Source organism: Enhydra lutris, unplaced genomic scaffold (genome assembly GCF_002288905.1).
Source record: "Enhydra lutris kenyoni isolate GAN:26980312 unplaced genomic scaffold, ASM228890v2 scaffoldscaffold24, whole genome shotgun sequence".
In the NCBI taxonomy this organism is placed as follows: Eukaryota; Metazoa; Chordata; class Mammalia; order Carnivora; family Mustelidae; genus Enhydra; species Enhydra lutris.
The window spans coordinates 368,841-382,083 of NW_019154108.1; the positions used below are offsets into that span (position 1 = coordinate 368,841).

Below are 13,243 nucleotides of genomic sequence, written 5' to 3' on the forward strand. Positions count from 1 at the left end.
GGCTAAAATTTAAAAAAAGTCAGTAACAGTGTTGATAAGGACATGGAAAAACTGGTGCTTTCACACATTGCTGGTAGGAGTGTAAAATGGTGCAGCTGCTTTGAAAAACAGTTTGGCAATTCCTCAAAAGTTAAGCATAGAGTTATCACAAGATCCAGCAGTTCCATTTCTAGATACATACTGAAGAGAACTGGAAACATATGTCCCCATAAAAACTTGCACATACGTTCATAGCAGCATTATGAACAACAGCCAAAAAGTGGAAACAACTCAGTACTCATAGCGTGTTGAATGAATAAACAAAAAATGGTACATCAAAATATAGAATATTATTGAGCCATTAAAAGAAACAAAATACTGATACATGCTGCGACATGGATGAACTTTGAAAATATTACAGCATGTGCCAGAAGCCAGATAGAAGGGGCCATGTAATTAGATGAGATGTCCAGAATAGGCATATCCCTAGAGACAGAAAGTAGATGAGTGGTTGCCAGGAGCCGAGTGGTGGGAGAAGGAGAGCAGCTGCTTTCAGCTGTTGGATTTCTCTTTGGGGTGATGCAGATGTTCTGGAGTTAGAGGCGGTGCAAGTGGTCGCACAGCTTTGTGCATATGCGTCAGTGACTTACATACTTTTGAAGGGTGACTGCTCTGGTGTGTGTGTTATCTCAATAAAAAATGTTAAAAATGTAAAAGTTACAGAGAATAATCAAGAGTGTCAAGTGCCATAGACATCAAACGAAGTAGGCTGTGAAGGGTGGTCTTTGAATTGGCGATTGACCGTTGATCGTTGTTTCCCTGATTGGTGAGCTTTGCCGTCCCTCGTTGGTGAGGTTGGCGAGAATGAATGCGCTGGAAGGATGGGAACATGGGGCAACTGAGAGAGCTGAGGGAGGCGGGTAGATAAAGGCGGACTGAATAGCAGACTTCTTTTCACGCAGCTTGACAAGAAAGCTTCAGAAGATGTGGGAAAAGTAGAGCTCGGTAGTAGTATAAAATGGAGATGTTCAGTTTGTTCAAAACGGTACGAAACCGTCAACATGTCCTAGGGAAGAAAAGAGAGGAAACGGACGTAGTTGTGGGAGAGTCATTGTCGAGCAAGGTGCTTGAGTGGTTGAAGGAATAAAATAAAAAGCACAGTGGAGAGATTAAGCGTAAACAAATAAATGATTCATCTTCTGAGAAAGGTTCGAAGGAATTAGGAAGTTGTAGACTGGCAATATGTTTGTAGAATGCAGCTGAAGAAATTAGTGTCATTTCTACAGGACTGACTTTATTTTCTCTGAACTAAGAGGAAGAGTTATTAGCCAAGAATGAGGGAAAAATGTAGAGACCCCGAGGTGAGTAGTGAAGGATTGCAGTAGATAGGGGGACCCGGAGAGTAAGTAGTTAATAATAATAGAATAGTGACAATTCCTATTGTCATGTGTGTAGGCACTTTACCTAGACTGTGTATGTCATTGTAATAGAAAACTCAAGCTCCTTTTGGTTAAATAACTTTCCTCTTGTCAATTGTAAAGAGATACGGGTGGGATTAGAAGTCACACATGGCTGATTTCAAACTTCTGTTCAGACTCCTGAGGATGAAGATGTTCAGGTTAGGCTGCACCATCAGTAGATGCCATCGCTGTAAGAACTGTCTATCGTATTTTGACCTGGGATCTGTTCTGCATACTCAGTAGAGACAGCAAGGACATGGAAGGAATCTGTTAGACTTAAAGCCTGCTTTAAGACTTGAGCAAACGCATTTTCTCTTCACCTTTTAGCTACGACAGCCTCCAGTGAAGCGTTTGAGACTTCGTGGGGATTGGTCAGATACTGGACCTCGAGCGAGGCCTGAGAGTGAACGAGAACGAGATGGTACATGTACTTTGCTCAGCCTTTTCTAATACGAAATTTTAAAAAATTAATCTTTCAACAACTTCTTTTTTTCTTTTTGGCTATTATAAGTAATGCTAAAACAAACATCCTTGTACGTATATCTTAACATACTTGTGCAAGTGTATCTGAGGATAAATTCCTAAAAGTGAATGAGTGACTGGGTCACAGGATAGTGCATTTTAATTTTGATAGCTATCAAATTACCCTCCAAAATAAATGCACTATTTTACGTTCCTACTGGAAGTATAAGAATGCCCATTGCCATATAAAACATTGGATATCATCAAACTTCTGAAATTTTGCCTATTAGACAAAAAGAAAAATGAAAACTCTTTAATTTTCAACTCAAGAGTTTTATAATAGATAAAAATTTATTTTTCCTTTCATCAGGTGCCTTTGACAAGCATAAGAAATTACTTTGGGAGCTTTAAGATGGTACACTTTTAAAATAGAATTAATCTGTATATATTTTAATAATTGGTCTGTAGCCAAAATCTTACTTTAATGACTTCTGAATTCTTTTAAGATCAAAAGCATATTCTCCAATATATTATACTTGGTATCATCTACATAAAGAAACATTATATAAAGGCAGTAAAGTATAAAATTAAATTTTCACAGAAAATCCAAGAACAGATGATTTGCATTTTAAATTATAGGATTGTAGCTTAGAATTGTTAGTTTCGGTGTCATACTTAATTTGGTAATTCCCTTAAGAGAAAGTTCATATATTTGAAGGAGGAAAGGAGTACAGGGAAGAGATAAATACAATACTTTTGGGTTCTATTAATTTCAGAACCCAAATGGTTCTATATAAATGGTTCTATCTATTACTATGTTCACCACACTGGAATACGCTTCCAGTGTGGTGAAAATAAATGGAGTTTAAGGAAGTGCAAGTGTGAGGGCAAACCTTTGTTTTAATCGGTTCAGTTTACAATTCATGAGCCCCTCCTAGCTGCGTGTTGGTGGAGCTAAAGATGTGGGCTGGGGTTGGGGTGGGCGGTGTGGCGGTTCTGAGAGTAGACAAAGATGCAGGAGATGTAAAACCCTGTCCTTGAGGAGCTCAGAATTCAGATGGAGCGTCACTTCCACAAACATGTACTGTGAAGTGTGACGATAGCGCTAACAGGTTTGTATACACTCACAGAATTTATTTAGGCAGTTTGATTCTTTTTATAAAAATGTTCTCATTTTAAAGACCTTAAAATCTGGGTTTTTGCGTTAGTGAAAGATGCTGATTTCCTACTGAATTCACCGATAAGACCTGTATTGCGCTAGGTGAGCAAAGTCCCAACGTGTCACTGATGCAGAGAATGTCTGACATGCTGTCGAGGTGGTTTGAAGAAGCAAGTGAAGTCGCGCAGAGCAGCGGAGGACGGGGACGGCCTCGGCCACGAGGTAGTCTTTCCCGCGACGGCTGGAAGCCGGCGGAGGCGGCTTCGTTGATGTCGTTCAGTTTGTACGCTTCTGTCTGTAGTAGTCGTAGGTTCTTAGCTATATTGAGCCAAGCTGTGGAGGACCGAGGGTGTTGGGTGTAATGTCCTTCACATACCAGGAGACCTGGCCCTTATTCTTTGCTTTTCTCAAGCAAAGTAAGAAATTCTGATATTTCCTTTCTGTATTGCATTTTTGTATGCATTCTGAGAGTGGAAATACATAAAACTCTGTAGATGAGAAGTTTTATATAATGGAATAGTTTCTTCCTTATCTTACTTAGGCATTGGTTATTCGTTGCTGTTTCTAGTTGTTAGCTGACCTATTTTCATATCTTGGTTCACTACTTTGTAGCTTTGGGGTCTTGGGCATGTTACTTATCTCTGTCAAAAATGAGGAGTGTAAAAGTTAACTTCCTATTGTCTTAAAAACCCAAAATTTTAAAATTAAATAGAATTTTTCCATAAATGATTCTTATTAACTCCTCATTTCAGTTAACTTTATAAAAAATTCCTTGACTGTGGATTTGCCTAAGAGTTACTGAATTTCTGGTTAAATTTAAAACAAGAAACAATTAAGTCATGGTAATTAAAAGAGAAAACTTCATATTCTCTGGTAGTTGCATCTTGTGAGACATGAGTTGGGTTAGTCCGTTCCATCTTTCTTTTAGTAACATCTAGTCTTGAGGGGAAATGGTAATTGTTTACGGGCTATTCCTAATTATTCCTTTGCAGATAGCACGAAGCCTAGCATAAGGCATAGACACTCAAGCCTTTTTAAATCATGGCTGCATCATGTTAGTTTAGTGGCTAACACATTATTGCTAATGAAGCAGGAATCAGGAACTTAATCCTATTCTGACCCATTTGTAACTTTACTCTTCCCAATAAAATTTTTCTTAAATATTTACCAAAGAAGACATTATGTTGTAGAATGGAAACATATCAATAAAGTTCATTCTCCTGGGCCCCAGGGTGGCTCGGTTGGTTTAGCGTCTGACTCTTGATATCGGCTCAGGGTCATGAGACTGAGCCCTGTGTAGGGCTCTGTGCTTGGCGTGGAGCCTGCTGGAGATTCTTTGTCGGCCCTCCCGCCTCCAGTGTTGTGCACGCTCTCTTCTTCTGGAATAAGTAAATAAACAAACAAATAAAATCCATTCTCCTATTAGCCAGTCATTAAATTAGAAACATCATCTTCAAATTAAAGGGACTAGATGTTATTTGTAGGCATTTCACAACCGGTTATTTAGCTTTGTCTAAATAAAGGTACCATATTTATCTTGAAAGACTGATTATTTTAACAAAAATGTTCTGTACATAGATTTTATCTCTCTTGATTAGCCTGTTTGGTCAAAGGATCAAACCATCCCTGGGTGCTTTTGATACCCTGGAATTACGTGTTTCTGCGTGTGTACATGCATGTACAGCTGCTCATGAACTTCTTGAATATGTCTCCTGCGAGTAACTGGCTTTGGAAAGCAGTTAGTATTTGAATTTGCACTAACGTGTGTGTTTTGAAGGTGTAACAAGCCAGTCAGATGTGTCTGCTCTTCCTACGGCCCCGTCAAGCGCTGGTTTGGAAGTGGGGGAAAGTGCGATGGAAGTAGACCCTTCAGCTGGACAGTCTCTTGAGCCTTCCACGTCCCCTGCAGCGTCCTCGCAGGCTCACCCGACGCCCTCCTCTACAGAAAGCCCTCCTCCTGCTTCCTCGCTGTCTTCCCCAGACCGTGAGCACAGGCAGCCTGCGGAGGCGTCTGGACGCCGTACACATCATCAGTCTGGTGAGGACGCGCTCTTTCCGTGGGCTTCGCCTGATGATTTCTGACAGTGAATACCTCTTTGTGGGTTGGTTTGAAAGATACTAAATCACACGAACTTGTTCTTGCCGGAATAAATCAGAATGACGCGTACAATGCCGTGAACATGTAACTTAAAGACAAACTTCAGGTGTGCCTAACTTGCATGAATTTAACAAATACCAGAATCTTCAGTTTACCTAAGACAAATCTTTAAAAAATATAGGTACCAGCAGATAGTGTTTTGACATAGCTTCATGCATTTGACTTAAAGATTACTTTTATAAGTCATTATAGATGAAGATGTTTTTCTAGACTTACTCGGCTGTATCTCTGTTATCAGTTCCTCTCTTTATAGTTTTTATTATTTTTCTTCACATCATAAAATACGTTAAATCCATTCCTTGTGGTACATTTGATAATATGTCTTGTCGATAACGTATACAATTTACCAAAAGATTTATTTCTCCTATATTTACATGAAAAATTATTTTAACAAGTCCTTGTCTTCTTGGAACTTGTTATTAGTGAAAAAAAAATCAACTCCTAAATTTTGTTAAAATACTATTGTCCTCTCAATATTAAAACTCCTCATGTTCCAACTCCCCCCTTCCCCAACTATGGAATGTACTAGTATTTGTAACAGTAATTTTCAGCGATATGACTATAATTTACTTGGCATTTTAACTGTGTACATGTAATTATAATAACCACTAAGAGTTTTTTCATACTTTTCTTTGAGTTCTTCTAAAGAGGCATTTTACTTGACATATAATAAAAAATATTAGCAACTCGAAATGCAGCTGGCCTAAGTTAGAACCTATAAAAATTCCTAACAGTGTGACTGCCGAGCTGTCACTTCATTCTTCTCGGAAATCTGATACCAGATCACCAAATACAGGGTGCTGTATATTAGGCATTCTTTCATCGTATATCCCATTTTTGGTAATTAGTTTCAGTTTCTATGGGAATAGAAGCCAGAGTCAATTATGTAACTATTAAGACTTGTGCACAATTTATCTGTAATAGCTAAATCTGAGCTTTAAAGTCAGGTTTTCCACTGTCTAGTTGACATAGTTAGTGTTTCAGGTTATGAGAAAGTAAGATATTTTGGAGTGTTTGGGAAATAATGACAGAATCAGTCAAAAGTTTGCTTGTCAAAGTGGGTAAAATTGGTAAAAAAAAAAAAAAATTTTTTAAAGTAATAGCATTCTTAGAAATATTCTTAAAGATTCTGTTCAGTTATAAGTTATAGGAAAACTTGGCAAGAAGATTCCCTGGCTTATGTTCACGTTCCACTGAACCCTAACTAGTTCTTGTTGTTTCTAAACATGTTTCTGAGTAAAGTACTTAGTTTGGAGTTTCATTTTAATTTTTTGGTGCATATATTTCACAAAATAAATACTGCATTTCAGATTGCTAAATCCCTTTCAGTATTTAATGTAAGTATTAGTAGTCCTTTGAATCATCAAAATGGAGAAAAATGATGATGATCATGTAATCATTGTGTTGATCATTACTTGGCAACCTTTGCCTGTAATTTTTTTAAAGAAGTAAGGAAACATTTTTAACTGGTCTCTACCAGTTGAAAGAATTTTGGTTGACTGCACTATGGAAAATCAGAATACTTCCATATTAGGAATATAGGGTCAGTATTAAAGAAATTTTTTTTTTTTTTAAGATTTTATTTATCTATTTGACAGACAGAGATCACAAGTAGGCAGAGTCAGGCAGAGAGAGAAGAGGAAGTAGGCTCCCTGCTGAGCAGAGAGCCTGATGTGGGGCTCAATCCCAGGACCCTGAGATCATGACATGAGCCAAAGGCAGAGGCTTTAACCCACTAAGCCACCCAGGCGCCCCGAAGAAAATAATTTGATGTTAGATGTAATATCTAAAGATTATGCCTGGAATTGTTTTGACAACAAGCTTTCATTATCCCAGAGTACAGCATTTTAACAATAAGGACTTAATGAGTTTTTTCTGTTTTTTGTTTTCCCAATCTCTTCTGCACTTCTGGGTTCAGATAGGTTGATGGGTACTAGGAATTATCCATGTGGTAAGGGGGAGTGTCATCTTAGAGCCATGATTTTTACTATAAACATAACTCATTTTACTGTGCTTTTAGTTTGTTGTGTTTTGCATATATTTTGTTTTTTACACTTTGAAGCTTTGTGACAACCCTGCGTCGAGCTAGTCTGTTGGCACTATTTTTCCAACAGTATTTGCTCGCTTCACGTCTGTGTCACATTTTGGTAATTCTAACACTATTTCAGGCCTTTTCGTTACTATCGTATTTGTTATGGTGATCTGTGATCAGTGATCTTTGATGTTACTACTGTCGTTGATTTGGGGCCCCACAGACACCACCTGTGTAAGACAGTGAACTTGTTCTGTTAACGTGTGTATGTTCTGACGCTCTGCTGAACAGCTTTTGCTCTCTCTGTCCCTCTCCGTGGGCATCCCTGTTCCCTGAGATACAGCAATATTGAAGTTAGGCCAGTTAGTAACTCTGAAATGGCCTCCTAGTGTTCACGTGAAAGGAAAAGTCTCACTTCTCTTTAAATAAAAAACTAAAAGTGACCGAGCGCGTTAGGAAGGCATGCTGAAAGCCTGGACCGGCAGAAAGCTAGGCCTCTTGTGCCAAACAGCTAGTCAAGTGTGAATGCAAAGGAAGAGTTCTTGCAAGAAATCAAAAGTGCTGCTCTAGTGAACATGTGAATGATAAGTGACATGGAGAGAGTTTTAGTGATCTGAATAGAAGATCAGGCAGCCACAACGTTCCCTTAAGCCAAAGCCTAATCCAGAGCAAGGCCCCGCGCTCTCTTCAACTCTGCGAAGGCTCAGAGAGATTTGGAAGCTTCAGGAGAAAAGTTTGAAGCCAGCATTCCCCATTCTGAAAATCCTAGGTGTCTTAAGATTTATGCTAAATCTACTCTGCCTGGGCTCTAGAAATGGAACCACAAAGCCTGGATGACAACACGTCTGCTTACAACATGGTTCGCTGGATATTAAGTCCTCTGTTAAGACCTACTGCTCAGGAAAAAAGACTCCTTTCAAAATATTCCTGCTCATTCATAGTGTATCTGGTTACCCTAGAGCTCTGATGGAGATGTCCAAGATTAATGTTTTTATGCCTGCTAACATAACATCCATTTTGCAGCCCTCGGGTCAAAGAGTCATTTGACTTTCAAACCTTCTTATTTTAGATATACCTTTTGTAAGGCCACAGCTGTCATAGATAGTGATTCCTTTGATGGATCTGGGAGAGTGAATTGAAAACCTTCTGGAAAGGATTCCCCATTCTAGATGTCATTAAGAATATTCATGAGTCAGGACACCTGGGTGACTCAGTCGGTTAAGTGTCTGACTCTTGATCTCAGATCAGGTCTTGATCTCAGGGTTGTGAGTGCAAGCCCTACCTTGGGCCCCACACTGGGCATGGAGCCGACTTAAAAAAAAGAATATTTCATGATTCATGGGCAGAGGTCAAAATATCAACATGAATAGAACTTTGGAAGAAGTCAGTTCCAACCCACATGGATGACTTTGAGGGATGCAAGACTTCAGCGGAGGAAGTAACGGCGGATGGGATGGACATAGCAGGAGAACCAGCAGGGGAGGTGGAGCCTGAAGATGGGACCATCTCAGGGTCAGACTTGAACAAGATGAGTCATCTCGTACGGATGAGTCTGCTTCTGGTGAAGATGCTGTAAACAGCGTCGAAATGACAACAGAGGATGTAGGATGTTACATGGTTGATGAAGCAGCGGCAGGGTTTTGAGAGGATAGACTCCAATTTTGAAAGTTCTGCTATGAATAAAATGGTATAAAATAATGTCACATGCCACGGAGAAATTGTTAGTGAAAGAGTCCGTTGAAGCCACAGCCATCCCACCTTTCAGCAGCCAGAAACTTCAAGGCAAGACTCTCCACCAGCAGAAAAGGTTGTGACTCACTGAAAGCCCAATGATGGTTACCTTTATTTTTTTAGCAGCAAAGTATTTTTAAATTAAGGCATGTATGTTAGCATTTTAGATAGCAGACAATTGCACTTAATAGACTACAGAATAGTGTAGGTATAACTTTTATATGCACAAGGAAACCAAAAAATTCATCTGACTTGCCTTATTGGATATTCGCTTTACTGTGGTGCTGTGGGACCAAACCCGCAGAATCTTGGAGGTGTGCCTCTGTTGCCTTGCACAGAGATAGAATGAAAAAGTATACTTCTTGCCTTGCTGTGGATTCCTCTTTATGTAAATGTTTCCTTTATGTTCCTTGTATTTCCTCTGTCACTTTTGCTGGGGTGAAGGAAAAGGATGATGGGAATGTGAAAACTTGCCTGGCAAAATCCCCTCTGTGAACCAAGTTATTTGCCTTCTCTTAGCCCACAACCGCGTCGTGAAGAAAGTCACAAGCACATAGCTCGCTGGTTGTTCAACGCCGTGTCAGAGCAGCCTTTCAACCTTGTTGCCCGACAACTAGACGAAGCGTTCAACACCCTCTTGTCTCTCAGATTCTGTCACTCTCCTTTCCCTCATCCTACCCTCGGCTGATAACCTTCACATATGCAGTTTGTTGGGGGGAAAACGCTCACTTTCCTACTTTTGAATCCCCTGACATTCTCATATCCGTGATAGAAACAGACACATTTGGGGAGAAGTTATGTCTGCTCTTGTCAAAGGCGAGCCATCCCTTTCCAGATTCTCAGCGTTGCTTCTTCTCTGCGTCATTAGCATTGCCTTTTCTACAGTATTGGTCCTTTCCCACCTTAAACATGCTCTGTTATTACCTGTTTTCTTAAAAAAAATTCTTCCCTTGGGATGCTTGGATGGCTCAGTCAGTTAAGTGTTTGCCTACAGCTCAGATCATGATCCCAGGGTCTTGGCATTGAGTCCTGCATTGGGCTCCCTGCTCAGTGGGGAGCCTGCTTCTCCTCCCTCTGCTGCTGCTCCTGCTTGTGCTCACCCTCCCCTCTCCCTCCCTCCTTCTCTCCCTCTGACAAATAAATGAAATCTTAAAAAAAAAAAAAAAAACAAAACCCAAAAACTTCCCTTAAGTACTGTACCCACACTCTTCCCCGGCCTGTGTCTTTGCTCCTTTCATAATCAGTCTTCACAAGAGGTGCTCACATACTGTCTCCATTTTCTTACCACCTTCCATCTGTTCGTCCGCCGACTTCTGTTCTGCCTTTCAGCTCCGTTTCCACTGAAGCTTTTGGTCAAAGTCACCAGTGACTTCTGTTAGTATCTTTTTCGTCCTTCTGCATTTAGCATAGTCTGACATTGCTTTCTTGAAACACTTTCCCTTCTTGGCATCTGTGGCACCACATTTCCTTTTATTCTTATTACCAGCTCTAGCTGGTTTTCAGTAACCACTGTTGACAGTTCTTGTTCTATTTACTTCTGAATGTTGTAGCAGAATCCCTTAGTCTGCCCTCTCTCCTCTGTTCTGTCTCCCTGGGGGGCTGCATCAGTTCCCGTAGCTGTTACTAGCCCCTCTAAGGTGAAGATTTCCAGATGGACGTCAGCAGTCCCCTCTTCCACTTTGACTTGCAGACCTCCGTGTCCAGCTGCTCGTCCGACTCTTCTCTTTGGTTGCCTTTGGAGATCTTGAGCTTAACATGTCCAAACTAAAACTTATTTAGCCTCAGATCCTTCCCATCTGGTAAATTCTTCCATCTTGGCTGCTTTATATTTTGGTAAATTTAAAACCACCTGCCGCATTTGCTTATTTTAACAGCCTGTGTGTCATTTTTGATTCCTTGCCTTCCTTCATGTCCGGTCCTCAGTCCATCAGCAAGTCCTGTTGGTTCTGCATCGGAAACAAATTCTTCTTCTTCCAATCCCACCCTCATCTTGTCTGCTAATTGACCTCCTTGCGTTTACTCTTCTCGCTCCCTAGTCTTTCATTCTCCACGTCACAGCCAGGTGAGTAGTGTACGCTGTTAGATCAGATTACGTAACTTTGCTGTTTAAAACCCCTCAAAGACTTCTAATTGCATTTAGGAGCAGAACTGCAAAAAAAATTGAAATTTTTTACTGTGGATCTCCAAGAACCTATGTGGCCTGGTTTTTGCCCACCTCTCTAACCTCACTTCGTAGCACTTTCTTAGTTCCCAGTGAGCGTTAATGATGTACCTGCAGTAGTTTTCCTTTACTTCCTTGAATGTGCCAAGTTCTCTTCTGCCTCTTTGTGTCTGATTCTGAGCCTTTGCACGTACTGTTCTCCGTACCTGAGAAGCTCTTCCCCTGGCTTATCACAGCCGACTCCTTTTTCCTTGTGTCTCAGGTCAGGTGTCCTCACTACCCTAGCCAGACTCCTTTACTACAATATTACTCTCTTTTATTAGCCCTGTTTACTTCCTGAAAAGCACTTACTAAAATGCGTAATTATTTTGGGGTGCCTAGCTAGGTAGTTGGTGGGGCATGCAACTGTTGATCTTGGGGTTGTGAGTTTGAGCCCTGTGTTGGGCACAGAAATTACTAAAAAGATAAAAAGGAAGAAAATTTTAATTATTTTGTTCATTTTGCATTGATTTAGGACTTCCTCTTTTTAGAATGGTCTTATTTTAATCTAGATAAAAGAATATGATTAGAGAACGTGGTTTCTTTGGCTTGAATGCGGTTATCAGCACATACAAAATTCACTTTGGAGTCTCACCTTGAGAAATGAGTCACCTAAGGGATCCATGTGTTTTTAATTAAATAGACCACTCAGACCATGTGAATTTAGTTTCTTTAACATAGTATCTGATATGGCTTATCTGTGCATTCCTGCCTGTTTACAAATAATTGTCCAGATTTACAATTATATAGGTCTATTCAGAATCTTTATAGCTAAATCGAGTTCTGTAGAAAAATTGTTGGGAACTAAGAACTCTGTTGTACAGCATAGCAAAGCAAAACTTTCAAAGCCCAAATATCCAGATTATAGGTTCCTTAAAGGGTGCCAGGGTCTATTCAGTCTAGGTAGAGGCAATGCATAGATTAGAAACAAGTGGAAATACTGGGTTAATGGTAACTTTGGGGAGACCAAAGAAGAGACCAGAGGAAGTTGGAAGTCAGTAAAGGAGTGACAGTTCTAAGAGAAAAATGCATAAGGATCACCTGGGCAAGAAGCAAATTGGGACTGGAGGACATATCCACGGCAGGCAGATAAAGACCACCAATTTAGATACAGAAATAATCCAGTCTCCAGGACATAACACCTGTTTTGGAGAGGGAGGGCATGAGGTTAGAGCCAAGTGGACCTTTGTCAGGTCAACTAGAGTTTCTTGTTCTCTTTCAGTGGGAGTTGACTCCTTAGGGACATTAGCCTGGAGTCTTTGAGAAGTAAACAAGAATCGTGTAGGTTGTTTCAGGAGACGGAAGTACAAATTTCCTTTTAGGAATTCCTGATATTCCTCAACATTGTTGAGGGTTTTTTTGTTTGTTTTTAAAATTTAACCAAAAGTATGCATAGATTCTCTTGGTTCATGTTAATATTAACAAACACTAGTCCTCAATGCATTTATTCACATTATAAATTGTACATTTTTTAAAGGATGTAATGTGTGTGTATCTTACCTGCCTGTAATGTTTCTGACTGCTAGCAATACTGTTGTTCAGTCCGATTGTTGAGTTTGCTTATTCTGGTTGGAACTTGCAGTGTTGGCCTTCCTGGTTAGCTGTGTGGTGACTTCTTTCCATAGCCTCATTTTTTTGTTCTAACCCAGGGGAGAAAAAGCCACATGCAACCAGGCTTAAAAGTAAACAAACAAATTGTTCTTTAAAAATGCTGGAAGTGGGGCGCCTGGGTGGCTCAGTGGGTTAAGCCGCTGCCTTCGGCTCAGGTCATGATCTCAGGGTCCTGGGATCGAGTCCCGCATTGGGCTCTCTGCTCAGCAGGGAGCCTGCTTCCCTCTCTCTCTCTCTCTCTCTGCCTGCCTCTCTGTCTACTTGTGATCTCTGTCAAATAAATAAATAAAATCTTTAAAAAAAAAAAATGCTGGAAGTGCTAAATAAATAATTCATGACATTATCGTCATTGAATCTTGGTTTTCCAAGTTAAAGAGCATGCTGCTTACTCTTAGAGCCTGCTACAGCACCTAGTGGTTCTGGGTGGAGAGTCTTCTATTCCCTTAAAGCA

At 40.2% G+C, this 13,243-nt stretch overlaps 1 protein-coding gene across 1 annotated transcript in view; it reads left to right on the forward strand.

Annotated features, from left to right (window-relative positions):
- LOC111150800 (DDB1 and CUL4 associated factor 6) overlaps positions 1–13,243 on the forward strand; it is a 165,124-nt gene that overhangs the window by 70,301 nt on the left and 81,580 nt on the right. Inside the window, exons 8-10 of the mRNA XM_022508408.1 lie at positions 1,767–1,860; positions 3,163–3,282; positions 4,838–5,098. Coding sequence (XP_022364116.1) covers positions 1,767–1,860; positions 3,163–3,282; positions 4,838–5,098 — 475 coding nt within the window. The remainder of the gene's footprint in view (positions 1–1,766; positions 1,861–3,162; positions 3,283–4,837; positions 5,099–13,243) is intronic.